We start from the raw sequence: 22,657 nt of genomic DNA, 5'->3' as shown, positions 1-22,657 counted from the left end.
ACCCAATGAAGCAAGACTCAGAATCTCTGCCCCAGCTCCTCCCGAAGTACGCCAGAATCGCAAATAAACACATAAATCATAAACAGCCACAAAATGAGGAAAGGTGGAAAAGTAAACACTTTCCGTCACTCTGAAAACCAGTAAATGAGCCCTGAGACCGATGGGCTGCTACGGGGCGGGGGGCGGGACCCAGCGACTCCCCCAGCCCCCATCACAGAACCGGGGGGAGGGTCTCGAGGACTTGCCCCACCAGCGGCTCATCTCGAGAGAAAGGAACCGCGGACGTCCGCAGGGCTGAAGAAAGCTCCCAGAACGCCCTGGGACTTGCACTAGAGAAAGCTCAGCTGAGGCGGGGGCGGAGAGGGACCGTGCTGGGGTGGGAAAAAGCAGGAGCCCAGGCTGCCCTCCTCACTGCGTGGTGAGCCCCGGGTCCGTGGCGTTTCCGATCTGGCCCCCAGCTCGGCAGGACTCCCGTGGCAGGTCTGAGAACACCGGTCTTTTCATAGACTCCCGCCCCATCGTGGTGAACACACAGGTCAGCTCATGCTACCCGCTGTCTCGCCGCTGTCTCGCCGGGGCAGCCGAAGACAGGGGTCTCTTGGGGACTTTCTACACCCCAACCAACCAGGCCCGGGACCCCTGGCCACACTGGGGTCGGGCGTCGGTGGCAAAACCAAGCAGCAGCCGCTCCAGGCCGTTCTTCGCGCACCGACGCAAAGAATGCGGCTTCTGGCGAAACCCCAAATGTTTTCTGGGGGTTTGCAACTCAGTCCCGATTTCAATAGGGGCTAGTCCTACCAGTGAAGGAAACTTACCCCAGCGATCTCTCAGCATCGTTTAAATTCTCAAACGTCTTTTCTAACCCTGCAGCCATTTCAGAGGGAACCCAAGGTCACAGGAGCCCTGAGCATCTGAGTCGGGGGTTCTCCTGCAGGACCTGCCCGTGCCTCCTCAGAGCTCAGGGCTCAGTCTTCCCTCGCCTGCAGCAGAGGGAAGGAGAAAGCACACACACGTGCGCTCGCAGGGCCCCGAATGGGAGGGGGTGAGTACGGGAGAGCTTAGAAAAATTAGCATAAACCCAGAAACATGACGGGTGAGATGCACGGCCACCAGGCGTCAGCTAAGTACGGCTCAGCGAAGAGCCCAGCCCAGCGCTCCCCTGGAGATGTCTGGCTGTGTCCTCACCCCACCAGTAGAGGCAGCTGCGCTTAGGAGAACCCTCCTGCCCCTTCTTTGGCCGGAGAACCAGGTAGAGCTAAGAGCCCACATCAGAGCCTGCTTTCATCCACCACGCCCGTGCTGCCAAGCTAGACGGCACTCACCAGCCAGAGAACGTTCGAGTCCTTTGACCAAGCCAAAGGGGACAAACTGCTTCCTCTCTCACCCACAAAACAGGCACCTCCACCCCTTATGAGGCAGAAGACCCGCATTCCCCCGAGGACGGCTCTGGGACCCCATCCCGGCCGCCCTCGCGCCCTCGCCTGGTAGGCTGACCTGCTCTCCCGGGGACAGACTCCATGCCCTGGCCGTCCTTGTGGCGGAGAAGTGATGGCTGACCCGAGACTGAACGGGAGGCAGATGAGCAGGTCTGGCAGGTCCGTCCTTCCCGGCCCGGCCCACAGAGCCCTCGCCTTACACTGGGTCTCCGCGTATCCCTCAGGAGCCAATCCGTTCTCGCGGCATGGAGGACACGTGCAGAAGTCTGTTTTGCTTCTGTGAGAATCCTAGGAAACCTGGGGTGGCGGTGACCCAGAGGAGGATGGAGAATCTCGGGGCGCAGGGAATCTTCTCTCCTCCGGGAGCAGTCAGCCCAGCTTAGCGTAAACCCCTCAGAAAAATCCGGAAAGATCAGGATTCAGCTGGAGCTTTTAAATCTTTTTTTTTTTTTTAAAGATTTTATTTATTTATTTGACAGAAAGAAATCACAAGTAGATGGAGAGGCAGGCAGAGAGAGAGAGAGGGAAGCAGGCTCCCCTGCTGAGCAGAGAGCCCGATGCAGGACTCGATCCCAGGACCCTGAGATCATGACCCGAGCCGAAGGCAGTGGCTTAACCCACTGAGCCACCCAGGTGCCCCTCAGCTGGAGCTTTTATTTGGTTCTTACAACCCTTTGTGGCCAGTATCTAAGCTATTCCGATGGACCCACCCAAAGTCAACATCGATAGCCACTGTTTGGGGGAGGCGAAAGTCGTGGCTGCTCTGCGTTAGGATAGATCCGGACTCTGGTCACTGCTCAGCACTGACACTGCTGTCCCCTGACCTCTGCCACACACCCCCCCCCCCAAAGCCAATTCTTGGTGCTGCAGACAGAGGTATACCGTCCAAGGACGAGTCAGGGTATGTCATTCCGTCTGTCCTCACTGCGACCCACAGGGCCCTGCTTACCTCATACTTGGCTGCTCTTCATACACTTACCTGCCCCGCACACAAGGTCTGCTTGAAAACTCCAGGCACACTCCAGCCCCAGGGCCTTTGCACTTGTAGTTCCTTCTGCCTGAAACCCTCTTTCCTCTGCCTCCTTCTGGACTCCAGGCAAGAGGCATCTTCTCAGAGAGGCCTTTCCAGGCCATTCTACTTAAAATCACAGACTCACCCTGGCTCACCCTCCCCTTCACCCTGCTTCGTATGTGTCTGTCGGACTCATTGCTTTTTTTTTTAAGATTTTATTTATTTATTTGACAGAGAGATCAAAGTAGGCAGAGAGGCAGAGAGAGAGAGGGGGAAGCAGGCTCCCTGCCGAGCAGAGAGCCCGACGCGGGGCTCGATCCCAGGACCCTGAGATCATGACCTGAGCAGAAGGCAGAGGCTGTAACCCACTGAGACACCCAGGCGCCCCACATTGCTTCTTAATATATAATACGTTCCAGTTACTTGCTGGTTTCTTGCCTGCCTCCCCACCATGAGCCTCCAGACGTTAAGAGTTCTCGTTTCTCCCATTCTCTGCTGCGTCCCCACCCCCAGAGCAGCGATGCCCCATACACAAGGGTTGGGCGAATGCGTACACGTTGGTTGGGTGCCTGTTCCCAACAGACACGGGCCGGTTCCCAAGGTCACACAGCCAGTTGATGGCAGAACAGCCACCAGCAAACCTCCTGCCTGGTGAGGAGAAGCACAAGGCTGAGGCTGCCTGGGGCCGAGCGGGGAGGGCGGGGGCAGCGGCCGGAGCACAGATCGGAGGTCAGACACGGACGCAGGCTCTCAGCCCAGAGTCGTGGCCCTGTTCTCATCTAAGGTGGGACATTTCAACTCCTAAGCCTTGTCTTTCTTTCCTCGGCGGTGGGGTTCATGGGGCGCCTGTAACCATTGGGGTGGGAAAGCATTTCTTACTGGGCCTGGTGCGTGGAAAGTTCTAGTTAGTTCTAAAAAACTCAAAGAAATGCCATCATTCTAAGTCAGAGAGGAGGCCGGTGGCTCTGATGTAAGGAACGGCAGTACCAAGAGCTGCAGAACAGAGTTGAGGAAGCCTCCAGGTCCCAAAGGGGCGTGAGCGCAGGAGGAGAGCAAAAACCAGTTGTCACCACGGCATCGTCAGGGGGACCCCGACCGACCACGTTTCCATACGTCCGAGGTCAAGAAAGCGGGGTTTCTGGTAACCTTAGCTTGGTTGAAAGAGTGACTCTGGGGGAGCTCGGAGGAGTGGGGCTGGGGTGGGGGTGGGGTGTCCAGGCGGCACGGGGACAGCACCACCTGGTAACCACATCCCACAGCAGCGATCAGTGGACCCCGTGAGCTGCCTGGGGCCAGCCCCAGAGCACCTGAGGGTGACGCCTTCTCCATAAAACGGAGGGAGCTGGCGTGGGGGGCCTTTGGGCTTGCCTTGCGATCAGGATGCCGTCAGCAGGTGGAGAGACGGGGCTGGGCACACGAAGGGCCGGAGACCCGGAGCGCGGGCGGAGGGCGGCGGCGACGGGCCCCGTTGCCCTGCAAGGGCAGGTTTCGGGTAGAGGCCGACACACCGTGAATGGGGACTGTGCCTTCGCTCTTCCGACGAATGCTGGGGGAGGATTCCAGAATTTCTAGGCAGGTTCTCAACCCCACGGTGGAGAAGACGGAGTGCGTGTCCCTGGGGCGGGGCTGGGTGTGGCTGTGAGCTTGGCTTCTGGGGCACGGACCGGTCAGTGTGGACCCCACCCCATCTCCGGCCCGCGCCAATGCAGAGTGGGCTGAGGAGGCAGGAAGCAGCCATGCCCACAGGAGCAGGTCGAACCAGTCATTCTCTTACTTTCCACACTCGGACGCGCAAACACCTGCCTGTCACAGCCTCACGGGCCCGTCTAGGCGTCTCGGATCAATCCCGGCCGAATTGGGCGAAATTCACACAGCACAACGTCAGCATTTTCTTTTCTATTTATTTGTGTTTTTGAGTAGGCTTCATGCCCCGTGTGGGGCCTCAACTCACAACCTGGAGCTCAAGAGCCGCACGCTCTACCAAGCCAGCCAGGCGCCCCTAAAATTAACCGTTTGAACGTGAGCCCTTCACAGTGCTGTGCAAACCTCTAATCAGCACGTTTTTGCCACCCCAAAAAGAAGCCCTAGGCAGGCCCACCGAGCAGCTCCTACCCCATTCCCGGGAGCCACTCATCTACTTCTTGCCTGTGGATCTGCCTCTTCGGGACATCTCGTAGAACCGGGCATGCGTGACCTGTGTCCGGCTCCTTTCGCTCAGCATCGTGGCCGAATGACGCCCCCTGTTGTGCGGACAGATCACATCGTCTTTGCCCACTCATCCCTCCACGGTCACGGGGCTGCCCCCGCCTCCCGGCGATCGCGAGTCCTGTGGCTGCCACTGTGTGCACAAGCACTCCTGGGTCTACTCATCTCTCGGCGTCGCCCCCCAGCTCCCCCCGACTGCTGTCCTGTGGCCTCCCCGTCTCACCCTGCGGCCCCTCAGACGCTTGCAAAGACACCCAGGAGTCTGTCTTAGTCCTAGCGAGCCTTGACAGCCCGTCTATCTGCACATCCCACCTCGGGCCAGCCCTGTGACCTCTTGCCTCAGCCAGGTCAACTCTCTAAACTGCTTATATGAGCACGATCCTCTCTTCTCAAAGAAAAACCACCCTGAAGCGGCTCCCGCGGCTGGCCAAATGCATTTAAACTCCCAAGCTGTGACATCTTTATGATCTGGCCGGGCTCACCGCTTCCCCCACCCCCACTCCTGCCCAGGTTCACGATGCCACAACCACCTCGGCTGTCTGTCGACACACCAATCCCCTGCCCGTCCGGGAGTCATCACACTCACGGTCCCTTCTTCCTGGAAGACTCCGCCCTGGGGTGCCGCCCTGGCCACCTCCTTCAGTAACTTGCAGGGCACCGTCCTCCAGTCACTCTGTAAATCAGCAACCCACTGACTCTCTTCCACTTTGCTTTTTTTCCGTTTTGCATCATGCGGTTATAAAACCTGCAATTATCTCATTGGTCTGCAGGTTTTGCCCTCCTACGGAACACAAGCTGTGGGAGGCAGCGCCATCTGTCCTGTCCGCCGCCCCTTCCAGCACCTGGAACGTGCCTATGCCTGAGAGATGGTCTTGTACTTCTGCCGCCCAAATGCTGGACGCCAGCAGTGTGTAGTTTCGGGTCCAGCCAGTGGGTTCTGGAGCTTAGCAAGCTGCTGCCCTGACTAGGTGGGGCTAGAGAGGTCCATACGTACAAAGAACCTGTGTTTACCCTCTAATACCTGGTGATGGGCAGGGACCTCTGGCAGGAAGTCCATCTCTGGGAACAGCCCCTCAGATTCAGGGCATCAGCTCCTGTGGTGATGATTCACAGGAGCCCAGCCCAGCAGCCTTGCACCCAAACCTCCCACCCTGGACAAGACCAGCCACTTTGTCTCCACCCGGAGTCCAACCCAGATACAGAGAAAAGTTGGCAGTCTCCTGTGGGGTAGCCCACAGTTCTGTTCCTGTTTTCCCCATTGCTCGGGGATGAACTTGGGGATCTCCCAGACAGCAGGACCCATCCCGCTTCCTCCTGCCCTCCCGCTCCACACGTTCAGGCACACCTACTACATGCTGGATAGTGATGGGGGAAAAAGCAGTCAGGGCCCTGCCCTCCCTGAGATTAGTCTCATCAGGTAATAAGGCAACCACCTTCCCCCAAACATAAATGGAGTGGGAAGGGAGTGCAGGAGGCACAGGCGCCAACAGAAATGGGGGGGGGGGGTCCCCTGTGGTGACCAAAAGCCCCGGGATGGGGAGCCCAGGGGTAACAAGCCTCTAAATCCATCTTTTAGGTTAGGGGACTCAGAGCGGGGCCATTTCTAGTCTGTACCTTCTAGCTGGAATTGGAATTGAGGTTTCTGGAGACATTATGGAGGTTAATGGAGACATTACTGGGGACGTTGGAGCAGTGGGCTGGTTACGACCCCCAAGCAGGCTGTCAATTCCCGTGCTGCAGGCAGATAGATGCTCAGGCATCTACCATGGAGACAGGGCGCAAGTATTTTTTTTTTTTTTTAAAGATTTTATTTATGTATTTGACAGACCAAGATCACAAGTAGGCAGAGAGGCAGATGAGAGAGAGAGAGGGGGAAGCAGGCTCCCGGCTGAGCAGAGTCCGATGCGGGGCTCGATCCCAGGACCCTGGGATCATGACCTGAGCCCGAGGCGAGGCTTAACCCACTGAGCCACCCAGGCGCCCCAGGGCACAAGTACTTTAACGAGCCGGAAACAGAAGTCTGTTCTCAATACACAAGTGACTAGATTATACTTCTCTCCGGTGGTAAAGCAAAACCTGCTGCCGATCTAGGGACTCTGCAGTGCGTTGCACAGGCTTTGTGGAAACTGGTGCAGGACCGGGGCAGGGGGACACCTATCCTTAGAGGGACTCTCCCGGCGGCCATCACCAGGGGCCACCCGTCCCCATCGACTGAACCCCATATCCAGCCCCAAGCTCCCTAGAGTGGATGTACCCTCTTTATCCTCCCAGAGGCCTCGCGGTCACCAAGGGGGACCTGCCCGCTAGATTTGGGTGCAGCCCCTGCGTGTCCTGCACCACACTTCACACACTGTATTTTGGGGAGAGAGTGTCATCCCACCGGATTACAGTGACCTCAGGGACAAAGACCAAGTCAGCCTTGCTCCCCGCTGTTCCCGGCGAGCCCCGGTCAGGAGACACTGCACGGACGACCACGCCCCTATCCCCAAAGCTCCCGTCCTTGCATGGGCTCTGGCCCTACATTGTCAGAAAGTCCCTGGCCCCAAACAAAAGGAAGAGGCTTTTCCCATGTGTGTTCCAACGCAGGCGCACGGGCCTGGGCAGGAAAACCGCGCGGAGGCTGGAGGCCAAAGCCGAGTCCCCGCCACAGTGCAAGGCAGCCGTCCTCGCCGCGCTCGGTGGGAACGCAAGGATCTTCCCTCTCCTCGCTGACTCCACGTCGGTCATCTTCCGTCGGCGCGCGCCCCAGCTCCGGGCAAGGGACAGCGGGACTCGCACAGCGGGACCCGGATTGGTGTTGGGGGCAAACAGCCGAGCGCCGTGTACCTCGGCACGCACGGCCCGCGGAAGCTCTCGCGTCTGCGGAACCCACGTGCGCTTGGCCACGCGGCCGGACGCCCTCGCAGAGGCGCGGGGAACCCTCGGAATCACAACGCACGCGTCCGAGAGAGGAGGTCGGCCGCAGGAACGCGGACGATCTCCCCAACGCCGGCGTCACGGGCGCCTCGGCCGGGTCCGCGTCGCGCGCCGCTCGGACAGACCCCGCCTGCGGGCCGGAGCGCGGGGAGGAGCCGCCCCGTCCACTCGCCCGCTCGCTGCCCCCGCCCGGGTCCCCCCTCCGGCCTCGCGGCGGAGACGGCCGCCCCCTGCACGACACTAACCTCCGCAGCCGGGGAGCGCGCCCACACCCCGAGAGGCCGCGTGGCAAACACGCCCGGGCGCGCGGGCCCAGCCGTCGGGACGAAGCGAGGGGACCAGCGCCCCGCTCCGTCTCCAGCCCAGCCCGCCGCCAGGCGCTCGCAGGGACGTCTGGGGCCAGACGCGGGGGCGGCTCCCGTGCCCGGGGAAAGCCAAGCCCTCCGGGGCCCCCCTCCGGGGCAGGCGTGTCTGCGCCCCCCGCCCGCACCCCCGGCCTGGGGCGCTCCCCCCGCACACTCGCCCGCACCGGGGCTGCGCGCCCGGCCAACGGGTCAGAGCCTGCACGAGGCTTTCCCTAAAGCGGACGCTGGCGTGAGGTTATGCCTCGGCGCCAGCGCTGCGTTACCCTAACCTCAGCGGGAGGAGGGTGCGGACGGGGCGCCTCACGCGGCGGCAGCCGTCGGCGGGGCGCTCCGGGTCCCCCAGCACAGGGACCTAGAAGCAAACACCCACGGACCGAGCAACCCACTCAACTGCCGCTCCTGGCCGCCTCCGCCCTATTTATAGGACCTGGCGCGGTCCCGCGGGAGCTTAAGTCGCGCGAGAGCGGCAGCAGCACCGCCCCTCTCCCTGAAGCCAGCCCCGCTTCCCCTTTGACGCGGAGAGAAGCTCGCGGCCCCGACGCACTCTCGTACGCACGCGCGCGGTGACGTCAGTTCCTGGCGCCGGCGGCGCGCCTCCCTGCTTCCGCTTTCCGCTGAGGCGCGCACTCCGCGCTCAGCCGACTCGGGATCATGGCGGCCACGGCCACGATGGCGACCTCGGGGTCGGCGCGGAAGCGGCTGCTCAAAGAGGAAGACATGACCAAAGTGGAATTCGAGACCAGCGAGGAGGTGGACGTGACGCCCACGTTCGACACCATGGGCCTGCGGGAGGACCTTCTGCGCGGCATCTACGCCTACGGTCCGGGGCCGCGAGGCGCGGGCCGGGAGGGCGGGGAGAGCGGGGGCGCGGCCAGGAGGGAGTCCCGGGGCCGCCGACGGGCGACCCCCGCCGGCGCGCAGCGCCCTCCCCGCGTCGCTGCCGTTCGGCGCGTCGTTCTGGGTGCACAGCTCGGCGCCGGGCCCGGCGAGGGCTGCCAAGTCTTCGGGCGCGGGCGGCGGGTCACTCGTGCCGCGGGAACGGGCTTGTAGCCGGCAGGACCCGCGCCGTCTGGGCCCCGAGGCTTTACCAATGACCCCGGCAGGCTCGGGCCCTAAGGGAGCTTGAGCGGCTTCGGGGAGAAGCGCAGCCTGGAGCCGAGCTTGCTTCGGGCAGTGGTGATGGCCGCGAAGGGGCAGCGTGAGGGGGGTGGCGGGGCTGATCGGCGAGGGGCTCCCAGGACGGGCCGACGTCTGAGCGAGGTCTGGGTTAGGGAGCAGCTGGTGCCGGGACCCTGCAGCTCGGAGTGGGCTGCCCTCCGTGGTGGGAGCCCAGGGAGGACTTGGGACAGGCCGGCAGGGCCGGACCCGGCAGAGCATCCTCTGAGGTGATGAAGAGTTTGAGTTTTGTTTCCAAGTGCAGTGGGAAGCCATTGGAAGGCTGTTTTTTGTATTATTTTTTTTTAAAGGTAATTTTCTCTTTTTTAAGGTTTTATTTATTTAATTGACAGAGAGACAGTGAGAGCGGGGACCCGAGCAGGGGGAAGGGGAGGGGGAGGCAGTCTTCCCACCAAGCAGCAAGCCCTATGCGGGGCTGGATCCCAGGACCTGGGGGTCATGACCCGAGCCCAAGGCAGACTCCCAGCGACTGAGCCACCCAGGCGGCCCAGCCATTGGAGGGTTTTCAGCAGGGGAATGACGGGGTCAGATTTGCACGTTTGGAGGTTCTTCTGGGAGTGTGTGGACATGAAGGGAGGTGAGAGTGAGGCAGGGGAGGAGTGGGGGCGTGAGTTGAGGAGAGTTGATGGTGTTGAGGTGGAGACGGGTTGAAAGTGAGCAGCAGAGGATTCCCGGGTGTTGAGAGCGGCTGCTGGGGCGTGCTGCCGTGTGCACAGGTGGGGAGTGCGTGAGGGAGGCAGGTGAGTCTGAGGCCTGTGAGCCGTCTCGCTGGAGATGTCGGGAGCCTGGGAGGAGGTGGGGCTGGGCTGCGGGTGGCAGCGATCAGCACCGTTGTCTAACCCGTGTGGCTGGGCCGCGTTTTACCCAACAGCCCGTGATAGTACCGCAGTGTAGACAGGGCAAGGGGATGGGAGGTGAGAAGGGCCCCTGCAGCCGAGTCTGGTGGGGTGGCGGACAGTCCTGCCCACCTCTTGGCATCCAGGACACCCCTTCCCCAAATGCTGTATTTAGTTTCCCGTCCGGGGGCTTGGTCATCACGAGGGTTTCAAATCATCTGTTACGGTTTGAATGTTGGACGGGAAATCTGTCCTACGTAGTGAAGCCGACCCAGAAGTAAGTAAACTACAGCTTTTGTACGTAAGGTCCTGTTTACTTGGAAGGTAACATTTCCTCCCTCAGAGCGGCCTCGTTCCTTGGTAGTGGCTGTGTTGGAGAGTGTGGTGTCGTAGTTCAGGGGGCTGCGTCAGTCGTGGGGGGAGCACAGCGTGGGCCCCAGCAGAACCTCGAGCCGTGGAGTCAGCACCAGTATAGACAGCTTGAACCTCATGCACGCTCATCCGAGAGGAAAGGGGTAAGGACAGTGCTGGGTTCATTTTCCACTCTCGTAGCTTAAAAAGTAGCGGAACAGTACAGAGTGATGCAGGCTGTTGTACCGTCAGTGCAGGGGGACCTGGAGTAAACAGCGACCTCTCCACCCGTTCTCAGGAGTACCACCGTTCAGACGTTGGGGTTTTTTGGGTAATCTTACTGGAGTCTCTGTGTAACGGTGTTTGCTTTATAGATTTGTCTTTATAAATAAGATGCATGTTAGTATAAAAATACAGTTCAGCCCAATTCATTCAGCGGCTGTTTCTCCAGCGCTTGGGTGTGTTGGATTTTGGGTTAGGAGGGGTGAGGTGGGGCTTAAACAAGCGCACCGTCTGTGCCCCAGGGAGCTTCCAGTGTCCTCACGGTTAGAACTAACTTTCCAACTTTCTCTGTTTCTTTTCACAGGTTTTGAGAAACCGTCAGCCATCCAGCAGCGAGCCATCAAGCAGATAATTAAAGGGAGAGACGTCATTGCTCAGTACGTGCCTGGCGCCGGTCGGGGTTAGGCGCTAGTCAGTCAGCAGAGTGCTTTGGGAGGACGGCTTTTCTCCTCCACAGACCCGCCATCAACCTGTCTCTTGACGTCAGCCACAGGGTGTCTTGTTTTTTTGGTTTTTGTGTCCTTTACTCTAGAAAGCTGTCATATTTTTAGGCAGTTTTACTTACTAGTTGGCATGTGGCACGGTTGATAATACTCTCTCAAGAGCTTTATTCCTGATTTGTTTTAATTTTAAAGACTTGTTTATAAGGAACATTATTTTTGGAGGATGGTTTTAGTCCCAAATTGTAGAGAAGAATTACATTGGTAGAGAAGGGAATCTCTTTTTCTGCCGTCTGTAACGCCTGTCAGGGTTACAGATGCGGCGCTGAGTCCCCTGGTGCACCTGCTGATCTCACCGCCCGTGACCCCACTGAGTCCCACCCCTTGCTCTGAAGGTGTGGGTCCTCTTGGGCCTCTGCAGCCTGCCCCTCGGAGTGCTGCTGTGGGAGGGGCTGTGAGTGGGGCCAGGTAGTCCGTCCTTCACTCCCGTGTCTGTTTCCTTTAACAGGTCGCAGTCCGGCACAGGCAAAACCGCCACCTTCAGCATTTCTGTCCTCCAGTGTTTGGATATCCAGGTAACTTACACTCTTCAAGCGAACCTTCCTTCTTTCCTAAGAAATACTTCTTTTCTCCTGTAACCGCAGTGTTCTGAAAGGACAGTTTTTGAAAATGTCTGTTCAGTCATCCTAACTCAGATTTTTTTAAGAGACTTTTAACTGTGCCATTATGAGAGCCAACTAACACTCTGTCATAAATTCCTGTGTAAATGGGGAGAGATTTTAGTGGACATTCTTGTCTGAAAGCCAGAATCCTGCTGGTTCATACTCGAAGTTCTGTCTGCGTTCCTTTACCTCCATTAGAAATGAGATGTGTGGGGCACCTGGGTGGCTCAGTGGGTTAAAGCTTCTGCCTTCAGCTCAGGTCATGGTCCCGGGGTCCTGGGATCGAGCCCTGCATCGGGCTCTCTGCTCAGCGGGGAGCCTGCTTCCTCCTCTCTCTCTCTGTGCCTGCCTCTCCCCCTACTTGAGATCTCTGTCTGTCAAATAAGTAAATCTAAAAAGAAAAGGGAAGAGATAAGATGTGTGGTTGCCACACGGCAGTGTTCAGAGTACATTTCATCTGAATTAGTGTGGTCTGCTTTGAGGATACTGAGGATTGTCTGTTTCCTGACACATTATTTTACCAGGTTCGAGAAACCCAGGCTTTGATCTTGGCCCCAACGAGAGAGTTAGCTGTGCAGATCCAGAAGGTGAGCCCCTGGGGGTCCAGGGGGCTCTTTGCACCTGCTTTCTAATTCAGTTGGAAAAGGCCGGTGGGTTGATTTAATCTAATCCTGTTTTTTGGCTCCCTCAAATTTTGTTTCCTGATTTCTGACATTTTGTCATAAATCATCAGTAGGAGGTCCTGGTTTGTGCTAAGTTACTCTCAGTGCAGCTGGTATGATTCCAGGAGCTTTTTGCAGTCTCGGAGTGTAACCTTTTTCAGTAGAAAGTCGGTTTTGATAAAATAATTGTTATTTTGCACTTAACAGCATAAAGACATAATGTATATTAAGATGTTAATATTGTCTCTGGGGGGCTGGGATTACAAATTTTGTATGTCCGGGTTTTTTTGTAATTAAAGTGTATTGTTTCTGTAGTAAGAAACCAGTAAAATGCACTTCATCTTGGCACAGAAAAGTGTAGAAGAGGAGGGTGGGTCTTTTTGTTTTATGATCTAAATCATGGAATCAGTGATCCTTGGGGGTCATCTTATATTGGAGTAGAGGTTTCCTTCACTTTGGGGAAACGCCGAGGTCTCTGGGCGGGCCCCAGACGTGACCCCGGTTTCCATTCAGGGCCTGCTCGCTCTGGGGGACTACATGAATGTGCAGTGCCACGCCTGCATTGGGGGCACCAACGTGGGGGAGGACATCAGGAAGCTGGACTATGGGCAGCACGTTGTGGCCGGCACACCCGGGCGTGTCTTTGGTAAGTGCCTTTGTCTAAAAGTGGCGGGCGGGGAGCGTTTGGAAGACAGGCTCCGTTGACCCCAGCCGTTTGCTGGGCTGCGTGCTGGAGTGTGTGTGTGGGTGACACGTAAGAAGTGGACGGAAGGTCCCCGAAATTCTCCAGAGCCCAGTGGAAAGGCTGGCTGCTTCCCCGAAGTCTGGGATCTAACAATTTCAAACTGGCCGTGCAGACATGATTCGGCGCAGGAGTTTGAGGACGCGCGCCATCAAGATGTTGGTGTTGGACGAGGCGGATGAGATGCTAAATAAAGGTACGAGTCACAGAAGCCGGATTTCTCCTGACCTTGAGCCGTTAACGCGCTCTCACGGCAGAGGTGAAACGTGGAACGAATGCAAGCGTTCCTGGTGTTTGCGGGAAGCCTCGTGCCCCAGGGGCGGCCACGGAAGTGAACCTGCACTTTGCTCTTACTGGGGACAGGTGGGGGGCGTAGGGGGTGGGTGTGAGGCCAGTGGCAGCCAGGACCGCGGCACCTCTGCCCAGCCTAGCATGGCATTGCCCCGTGCGTCTGGGGGTCGGCACAGACGGGGAGGTGTGTGCTAGAGATGGGGCGTGTAGACTCCTGCGGATTGCGGAGCATAGCAGTGTGTCAGGGAGCTGGTTTCGTGGCGATGGGGTGTTCTGTCGTTTATTTAACTAGTTGCCTTATGGGTTGTCTAGGCTGGTTTTTTTCTTAACAGTTACTAAGACGAATTTCTAGACTTGTGTACTTTCTGGCTCTTCACGTGTTTCTACCGAAACACATCCGATGACAGATACGTGCTGGTTCTCAGTGATGACAGCTGTGGCCTTCGTGCACGGTTGGAATCAGGTCGTGAAAGTGTTAGCTGGAGCCAGGGCCTTGCTCCAGTGTCCTCCCGCTTGTGTGGCCTGCACACACTCCCTGCCTCGGTCTCCACCTCGTACCGCGGGGATTTTGGGGTGTTGCCCAGACGACGTCGGGGTCGTGCGGGTGGAGCAGGTGGGGTTCTCGGGGTTCTCCTGGTGGCCACGTCTCTGGCGGCTGATGGTGTCCTGAGAGGCTGCCCTTGAGCCGAGTGGGACGCACAGTGACTCTGGGGCACTCGGGGCTTCCTTAGTGTCTGGTGAAGCTGCCGGTGGCTCCTTGTGCTCCAGTCCCGTGGGCAGCATGTCTCAGGGTCAGGCCTCCGGACCAGCAGCAGCCTCGTTCTCTGGGAATTGCTTGGAAAGGAGGATCTTGGGCTCTGTCGTTTGTGTGGTCACAGCGTAGTGGTCTGTCGGGGCCCTAGGACTCCGCCTGCTGACCCTGTGCTGCCCAGGCCGAGCAGGTGGTGGCCCAGGGCAGCTGCAGCCAGGACTGAGGTTGTGGGCAGCCCAGGGCTGGGTTTCTGCTGCTCTTAACTGTGGGTCTGAGACGCCCAGAGCCCACCAGGGAGGCGCGGGGAGCAGGGCGCGTGGATTTCCCGGCTCCGTGGGGAGATTCCTTGTACAGCCTCAGACATCATGGTCACCACCTCTGGGTCGGAGCGTGCAGCCTTCAGAACTCACCCCGCCTCACCGTTTGTCGCAGGTTTCAAAGAGCAGATTTACGACGTGTACAGGTACCTGCCCCCGGCCACGCAGGTGGTGCTCATCAGCGCCACGCTGCCTCACGAGATCCTGGAGATGACCAACAAGTTCATGACCGACCCCATCCGCATCTTGGTGAAGCGGTAGGAACGCCTTGCTTCCGGGTGGTTCGAGAGCACAGCCACATAGCTTGTATCTGGGGCGTAAAATGAGAAGAATTTTTAATTTCATTTCATTTTCTGTTTTGAAAAGCCAGCTTTTGTTCCCCTCTGGCCCAGTGATTTCCAAACTCTCAACTAGCTGATGGCGTCTGTCCATCAGTGTCGTGGCAGTAAAATACATGATACGGGGGTTCGCGGCTGTTGAGGGCTCAGACCAGCCAGCGTGTGGCCCGTGCGGTGGAAGTGCTGACCGCAGGGAGGGCTGTGGCCGGGAGGGGCAGGCGCTGCCGTGGGGCAGGCAGGCACCAGGAGCAGTGCTTGGCTTGTCTGCCCGCAGATCTTGGCGGAAGAATGTGTTCCCAGGACTTGTCTTTGTTTTCTAGTGATGAGTTGACTCTGGAAGGCATCAAGCAGTTCTTTGTGGCGGTGGAGAGGGAAGAGTGGAAATTTGACACTCTGTGTGACCTGTACGACACGCTGACCATAACTCAGGCGGTCATCTTCTGTAACACCAAAAGGAAGGTACGCAGTCACCCGAGCTGTTCCATGTCCTTCTGGCCCGAACGGAAGGTTGGTTCTCTGAGGAACGCTGGTCAGCCGTTCTCTGAAACGGCTTAGAAGCGGAGAGTCGGGCGTGACGGCGCACTGTGCAGATGTGTCGATGCTGGTCCCACCAGAGAAGGCTCGGGTGTCACTGGTTTTAGGTGGGACGTGGGCCTGGGTCTTGGCCCCCAAGGGATGCTTGTGTGCAGGCTCCGTGGAGAGCCCCTGGTGGCTCCCTGGAAATGGGGAAAGGAGTTGGGCCACTGTCCAAAAAAGATGTGAATTTGAATTTCAAACAAGAACAGTGAGATGCAGTCTTTTTTTTCCTTCTTGAGAAAATTAAGAGTCTCATGCTCTACCGACTGAGCTAGCCGGGCGCCCTGAGAAATTTATATGGAACTTTTGCCCTGATACATGCTGGGGAAAGTGCAGTTCCTGCGTATCCAGTGAAGATGGTCTGAGTTTTTTTTTTAAGGTTTTATTTATTCACTTGACAGACGGTGAGAGAGCACAAGCCAGGGCATGGGAGCGGGAGAGGCAGGCCTCCCCTCCACAGGGAGCCCAACTCCGGGCTTGATCCCCAACTCGGGGCTTGATCCCGATCTCGGGATCAGGACCTGTGCCGAAGGCAGAGACTTAACGACGGGGCCCCCCAGGCACCCCGACTGGTCTGAGTTTTAAGAGCGCTTGGGCTGTGCACGCACATCGGTTGCGCTGTAGGCTGTCGTGGAAAATCCAGAACGTACTGTCTGGTTTGCTTTCCGAGCTCACAGCGCGTCTGTTGGTCTGGTGTGCAGGTCGACTGGCTGACGGAGAAGATGCGGGAAGCCAACTTCACGGTGTCGTCCATGCACGGGGACATGCCGCAGAAGGAGCGCGAGTCCATCATGAAGGAGTTCCGGTCCGGCGCCAGGTGGGCAGGCCCCTCTCTCCACACCCGGTCCCACCGGTGGTGTTCCCTGGGCTCTCCGTCCGCGGGCTGTGCCAGGTTCCCCTCGTGCTCCCAGCTGTGGTAGGGGCCCGTGGGAGGGCGCCTTTGCTGGGTAGGCCGGTCGCCTTACTGGAAGCGTGTTTCTTCGTTGCCAGATAAGGAGATTTTCTGTTCATCCTTCCGTGGTGGGTCTTTAAATCCCCCTGTGGTCAGAGAATGTGCTCTGTTGCTCGTACTGGGGTGTGCTCAGTGGCTCACTGCTCGCTTCCCTTCAGACGCTGGTGCCCGTGAGCATGTGTGCGCAGGCAGAGCGCTGTGGGGTGGCCACGCGTCGCGTCCTGTGCGGGCCTGGAGGTGCAGGTGCTCTGCGTCCTGGCCTTTGGTTCCCGAACCATCCCATCGACGTTGAGAGTGCCGCGCACGCCGTTCTGGGAGGCTTGCTCTGCTCCTGCCGGTGTGTCCTACGGTCGGGTCTGCACCTACAGGCTCCCTCTGTTTCTGGAGGAGTGACTTTCGTCACCGAGGCACCTGTGTCCCCGGTCCTGCTGTGATGCCGCCACAGTGGCTGCATCTGGTGGCTGTCCCCTCCAGGGTCCAGCACACCCTGTCTCCTGTTTGCGGCCACAGGCTGCAGCGTGTCTCGGGCGGTGGTCCTGTCGTCTGAAGGTGGTCCCGTCTTTCTGGAGCCATCGGTCCGGTTCCGTCGATGCCGACACTGGCGTGTGTGGTTTAAACGGGCCGCGCACGTCGTAGGTGCACTTTGCTTCTCCTGTTTCTTCTTTGTTTGTTTCTCTCGGGTTTTTTCTCACTGTGATTCCTTCTCCCCAGTTCTGGTTTTGGAAAGTGTTTCTACCTTTGTGAGTAGAGCAGCCAGCCCCCTTAGCACATCGGCACCTGTCGTGATGCGCCCTGGGGCCATCGTCGCTGCCGGCAGAGGCTGGAAGCAGGACTTCAGGGGCCCTCCCCTTCCGTGGAAACCGCACGACGTCTCCGTGTGACAGAAAGTGTTCACACGGAGACTCGTCCCCTTCCGTGGAAACCGCACTTTCTGTCACACGGAGACTCGTCCCTACTTGCTTCTCTTTTTTCCTTTGTCTCAGACCTGTCTGGGTTGGGTCTCCTTCTCCCTGAAGAGTGTCTTTATGTGTTTACTTTGGGGCTACCGGGGACAGGGTGCGGGTTTTAGTTTGTCGGGCGGTGTTTGCTTCACTGTGCAACGGCCCTTGCGACGTCTCGAGGGAGGGGTTTGCCGAGAGAACCCTGGGGTTACGGCTGTCGCCGTTGGGAAGCCCTGCTGCCCCGCTCGCGTGTTTGCATCTCCCCGTTCCTTCCCCTGGTGGGTCTCGGCGTGGCTCTCGTCTTTGCTTGTGTCTGGCGGCCGCGTGACCTGCCGGGCCTGGCCTCCCCTCCGCGCGTGCCCGGGGCCCTGTTCTCTCCCCCGCAGGGCTGCGCACAGGGGTGGTGATGTGGCTGGGCCGCCTTCCTGTTCCATCTTGAACTCTGTTCTCCCGCGTGGCTGCGCCCTCGCACTCTGAGCGCGTCCCCACAGTCACGTCCCACAAGCTAGGATTCGAGCCGGAAGTGTGACCATGGGTCTCCCGGCAGCCATAGTCAAGCAGGTGAGAAGAACCAGGTGAAGTTGATTTTTAGTACATTTTATCTAATCTCAGGTGGCAAATCATTTCAGCGTTTTTATCGTGTAACTAGCATTAAAAATACTAATTAAGACTTTGCCGATTTCTTTTTGTTCTAAGTCTTCAAAATGCTGTGTGTGTGACACGTCCACAGCCCCGTTCCAGGCTGGGCACAATAGGGGGTCCTCGGCCGGCGGGTGCTCGGGCAGCCTCTGTTGGACGGTGCAGATCCAGGGTGTGTCCGATCCTGTCCTGGCTGAAGGGCAGAGTGGTGCGAGTCACAGTTCAAGTTGGAACACATGGCGGAGCCCGCACCAAAGTCAGTGACACTGCTGTCCCCCGCTCCTGCCGGGCAGAAGTAGGGTTTGTTTCCCAGTGATTGACGGGGCTGGCTCTCCACAGGTTGAGCGCAGCGCAGGGAGAGGTCCTGGTCTCGGTCCGTTCGAGCGCGCAGGAGGCCAGCGCAGCTGAGGACACACAGTGCCCTGCACACGGGTCGTTGGCGTCCGCGACCCCTCACACCTGCGCGGGGCCAGGTGACAGTGACCCGACATGTTTTCTACTTAGAGCCAGTCCAGAACCTTTCTTTTTAAGATTTTATTTATTGTGGGGGGAGCAGAGAGAGGAGGACAAGCAGACTGTGCTCTGAGCGTGGGGCCCGGTGCGGCGCCCCCGTCCCGGGGCCTGAGGTCTCGAGCTGAGCCGAAATCACGGACGGAGCCACCTGGCGCCCCGCCAGCCTGAGAGTGCGTGATGGAGGTGACCGCCTTCAATTCCTTCTCTTTTCGCAGCCGGGTGCTCATCTCCACGGACGTGTGGGCCCGGGGGCTGGACGTCCCGCAGGTGTCCCTCATCATCAACTACGACCTGCCCAACAACAGAGAGCTGTACATCCACAGGTGCGGGCGGGCTTCGGGGGGTCTGCCGGCCGGGGGGCTTCCTGGCGCCTTCCCCGCCGCATCCTCTGAACCGGTTTGTTCTGCTCTTGAAGAATCGGGCGGTCGGGCCGCTACGGCCGCAAGGGGGTGGCCATCAACTTCGTGAAGAATGATGACATCCGCATCCTGAGGGACATCGAGCAGTACTACTCCACCCAGATCGACGAGATGCCCATGAACGGTGAGCGGCCGGCCGGCCCCGCTGAGGCGGCCCTGGGGCCCTTCTCTTGTTCTCATTCTGCCTGTTTTGGGGAAGTCTGTCGTGAGCCTCCAGGTAGACCTGTGTGTTTTCTTGTTCATATTATTCCTTAATATTCCTTTCTGCCTCTCAGTGGCTGACCTGATCTGAGGAGCCCCACGTGCCGACGAGGAGCCAGTGCCCTCCTGCCCGCCCGCCTGCCTGCCCACCTGCCCCGTGCTCTAGCGGGGACGCGCTCGGGGGCGGCTTCCAGGTGATGGGGTTTATGTGAACTCTCCGAGAGCCCCCAGGACGAGCGTTTGGTGTTCTTTTCTTACCTATATGTAAATAATGCATTACTCTGAGGTTTTTTTCATTAAATGTTTGAAACTTTTATTATAAACTCTAATTTATGTTTTTTTTTTTTTTTTTAAACATTTATTTAAGTAACTTCTATGCCTCAACGTGGGTCTTGAACTCACGATCCTGAGATCAAGAGCCGCCTGCTCCACTGACTGAGCTAGCCAGGTGCCCCTGTAATTTATGTTTCTCAAGGTGCCCCTGGCTTTTTTGGTAACGTGCAGTGTGATCTGGGCACCCGGTCAGGCCCTTTACCCCGTTCTCTGGTCTCGAACAGTAAACGGAAGTGGTAGCTCTGCTGGCCTCTGCGGACAGCGCACACTGGTCAGGATGATAGCGCTGTCCACTGTTCACCAGCGATTCTGACCGAAGGCTTTTGCACTGGTCCGGTTTGTGAAGGGGACGTCCTGTGTGAACTCCCGTCCCAGAGAGACTGCACAGGAGCCCAGAGGCAATGCATGGGGGCACCTCTGCACCGGCAGCAGAGACTGTGACGCCACAGTCCCGGCCACGTGCACCCACACTGTCCCCAGCCAGGACACGGCAGCCGGCCCCGAGTGCCGGACCCCATTTCCTATGGACAGGAGGGAGGGAATTTGGAGGTGGAAGAGCAGAGGCCTCAAATACTTGTCCCCAGCTTGGCCTTGGGTTTGTGCACCAGGTGCCAAGAGACAGGATGGGAGCCCTGGGTGAATCCCTGGAAGGACTGGTCACCAGCCTTGAGCTGGTCACCTGCCTTGAGCTGTTCTGGCTTCAGAAGCACCGCCGGTTAGGGTGGAGGAGGAACGGGTGCGCACGGGGAGGAGACGGCAGGAAACCAACCCAACCGCAAGGTGAGACGCTTGGGGAGCTTAACTCAAATGCTGTCCAGGAAAGAGAGCAGTTAGAAAAAGCACAAAAGCCGCTCACCCTTGCAGGTGACTGGGATGTGGTCCATGGCTATCAGAGGTCCCGTAACCACCCCAAGTGTTGCAGGGGCGTGGGAACTCTTTATGTGGGTGGTGTCGATAGGTACAGACTTTCTGGAAAGCAGCCTGGCTCTGAGCAGTGGGAGCAATTAAAATTGAGTAATTTTGCCTCGGGCAGTGGTCTGGAATGTAGACTGCACAAGTGCGTTCCCCACAGTGTGCTGCAGCACTGGGAAGCGGAGTGAGTGTTTGGCGCCGGGGGCTTTGTGGGCGAGCGCTGATATTTGCATCAGTATGAGCAGGTGGGGGTTGTTGGGAAGGCAGCTGGCAGCAGCCCAGACGGGTTTAGCTGCGTCCCTTGGCAACTGAGCATTGAGGGAAGCAAGAAGGCTGGTGGGCCCCGCTAGACAGATGTTCAGACCATTCAGCATTCCGTGTTGAATATTCAAGTATTCAGTAGCTATTTTTAGCGGTTACTAGCTAGAAAGCGGAAATAACCCCAATATCCATCCCCTGGGAGGTGTGGGAAGTGCCCGCGGAGGAGCTTGCCGCTGGCATTGCCGCCGCTCGGGCTGCTGCAGCGCCTGCTCGGGGAGCCCGCCAGGCACCAGAGGCCACGTGCTGTGTGATGCTGCGTCTGTGAAATGTCCCAGGCAGGTGACTTAGACAGCTAGCAAGCGGGGGGTGTTTTCCAGAGGCTGGGGAGGGCGGCCGGGGAGCGCGTGCTCTGGGGCGGTGTTTCGGGGAGGCAGGAGGATGGGAGGAAGACATGGCGTGGACCGCGGTCATGGTCGTGCTGCTCTGAGCGTCGCAGCACTGGGTAGCGCGTTTGAAAGGCGGTGAGTGGTGTGTGAGCGTGGTCAGTCACAGGTCGGGCGTGGAGCCGGCCGCATCCTCCCCTGAATGATGCTTACACGGGCGTGAGCAGGGTGAAGTCCGTTGTTCACAGGTTGTTAGGTTGGGCTGTAAGACGACACCGCTGCACACTGTCACGGGAAATCAGGCGCAGATAAGCGAAGAGTGGCGCCACGGGAGCACCGGCCTCGGTAGCCCGCCACCCGACGGAGCCTGGAGCCGCAAGCGCGGCATGGACCGAGGCTTTGCTGCCCGAGTGTTACCAGGGGCATAAGTGAAGAGGTAGGTCATCAGAGACAGTGTGACAGTCCTCCGCGTCCCTGCACCTGGAGCGGAGCGTCAGACACTGGCAGCGGCCGATTGAGCTGCACGGAGAGCTGGATGGGCCCACGACGAGGAGTGGCTGTCAGGAACCGTGTAGGAGAGAGGCACGGTGTCCTCATCTCGCTCGTTCGGCATCAGACCGTGGCGCTGGCTGGCGCGGTAAGGCAGCCAAAGGGGAGAAGAGGCATCCGGTTGGAAAGGGAAAGGTCCTTATGCACAGGTGATGCGGTCCTCCACGTAGATCCTATGGAACCTGCAGCAAAGAGCCGGTAACTGAGTTTAGGAAACGCAGCCATATACAAGGTCAGTATTCAGAGCTCACTTGTACGCCTGCATGTCAACAGGGCACACTCGGAGAATGAAACCCGGGGGCTCCGTCAGACGGGAGATACGTAAGCTCTGTGCACCGAAAGCCACGGCACATCGCGGTGGGAAGTGTCCGTGAGCGAGAGAGGGGCCGTCCTGCGGAGGAGTCGGCCTTGTCAGCTGTCGGTTCTCCCCATGCTGTCCTGCAGGGTCCGCTCAGCCCCAGTCACAAAACTGAGACTTGGGCAAAAATTGAGAAGCTGATTCTACTTTTTTTATTTTTAAAAAAATTTATTTATTTGACAGAAATCACAAGTAGGCAGAGGCAGGCAGAGAGAGAGAGGGGAGAAAGCAGGCTCACCACTGAGCAGAGAGCCCGATGCGGGGCTTAATCCCAGGACCCGGAGAACATGGCCTGAGCTGAAGGCAGAGGCTTTAACCCACTGAGCCACCGAGGCGCCCGATTCTAAAATTTATATGGAAATACAAAGGATCTAGTGTAGTGAGAACAATTTTGCGAAATTGAACGAACTGGACGGCTTTGACTGCCTTACAGCAAAAAATACTACAGAGTGACAGCGGAACCGGGGTGCCACGGGGCCTCGACCGTGATACAGAGTCCAGAAAGAGACCACAGATTTATAGTGAGAGGGTTTTCAACAAACGTGTGGAGGCAATGCCATGGGGGAGGGATTATGCTTTTAACCGAAGGGACCAGAACACTGGGGTAACCACATGCAGAGAAAAAAAAATCCTCAGTTGTTACTTCACACCATGTAGAAACAGTAGCTTGAGATATAAGGCCTAAAATTACAAAACTTCTGGAAGACAGTGGGAGAAAAGTCCTTTTAGGGACCTTGAGTTTGGCAAAGATTTCTTTAATAGGACGGAAGAAATAATTATAGATCGGACTCTTTAAAATGAAAAACCCTCTACTCTTCATTGGGCACCGTTGGGAAAG

The 22,657-nt window shown here is 58.1% G+C and overlaps 2 protein-coding genes and 1 long non-coding RNA gene across 3 annotated transcripts in view; 2 read left to right on the top strand and 1 right to left on the bottom strand.

Annotated features, from left to right (window-relative positions):
• The window catches only part of SGSH (N-sulfoglucosamine sulfohydrolase), a 169,485-nt gene that overhangs the window by 32,810 nt on the left and 114,018 nt on the right, over window positions 1–22,657 (top strand). The gene's annotated exons all lie outside the window — the stretch shown is intronic.
• The window catches only part of LOC309850933, a 1,194,231-nt gene that overhangs the window by 1,077,338 nt on the left and 94,236 nt on the right, over window positions 1–22,657 (bottom strand). The gene's annotated exons all lie outside the window — the stretch shown is intronic.
• Window positions 8,477–19,352, top strand: EIF4A3 (eukaryotic translation initiation factor 4A3). Its single transcript, XM_082707688.1, has 12 exons — window positions 8,477–8,754; window positions 10,884–10,956; window positions 11,528–11,594; window positions 12,206–12,268; window positions 12,857–12,989; window positions 13,201–13,281; window positions 14,560–14,701; window positions 15,103–15,241; window positions 16,060–16,175; window positions 18,619–18,726; window positions 18,819–18,946; window positions 19,098–19,352. The coding sequence occupies exons 1-12, from the start codon at window positions 8,586–8,588 to the stop codon at window positions 19,112–19,114; spliced, it is 1,236 nt and encodes a 411-aa protein (XP_082563814.1). The 5' UTR covers window positions 8,477–8,585; the 3' UTR covers window positions 19,115–19,352.

Source organism: Mustela nivalis (assembly GCF_964662115.1).
Source record: "Mustela nivalis genome assembly, chromosome: 17".
In the NCBI taxonomy this organism is placed as follows: Eukaryota; Metazoa; Chordata; class Mammalia; order Carnivora; family Mustelidae; genus Mustela; species Mustela nivalis.
This window is presented reverse-complemented; position numbering and strand designations above follow the sequence as displayed.

Bases quoted from the DNA above. Each gene is read 5' to 3' on its own strand.
- EIF4A3 (XM_082707688.1), top strand. From the start codon at position 8,586: ATGGCGGCCACGGCCACGATGGCGACCTCGGGGTCGGCGCGGAAGCGG. The intron at 12,269-12,856 runs GTGAGCCCCTGG...GTTTCCATTCAG, and splicing joins TAGCTGTGCAGATCCAGAAG to GGCCTGCTCGCTCTGGGGGA. The intron at 18,727-18,818 runs GTGCGGGCGGGC...CTGCTCTTGAAG, and splicing joins AGAGAGCTGTACATCCACAG to AATCGGGCGGTCGGGCCGCT.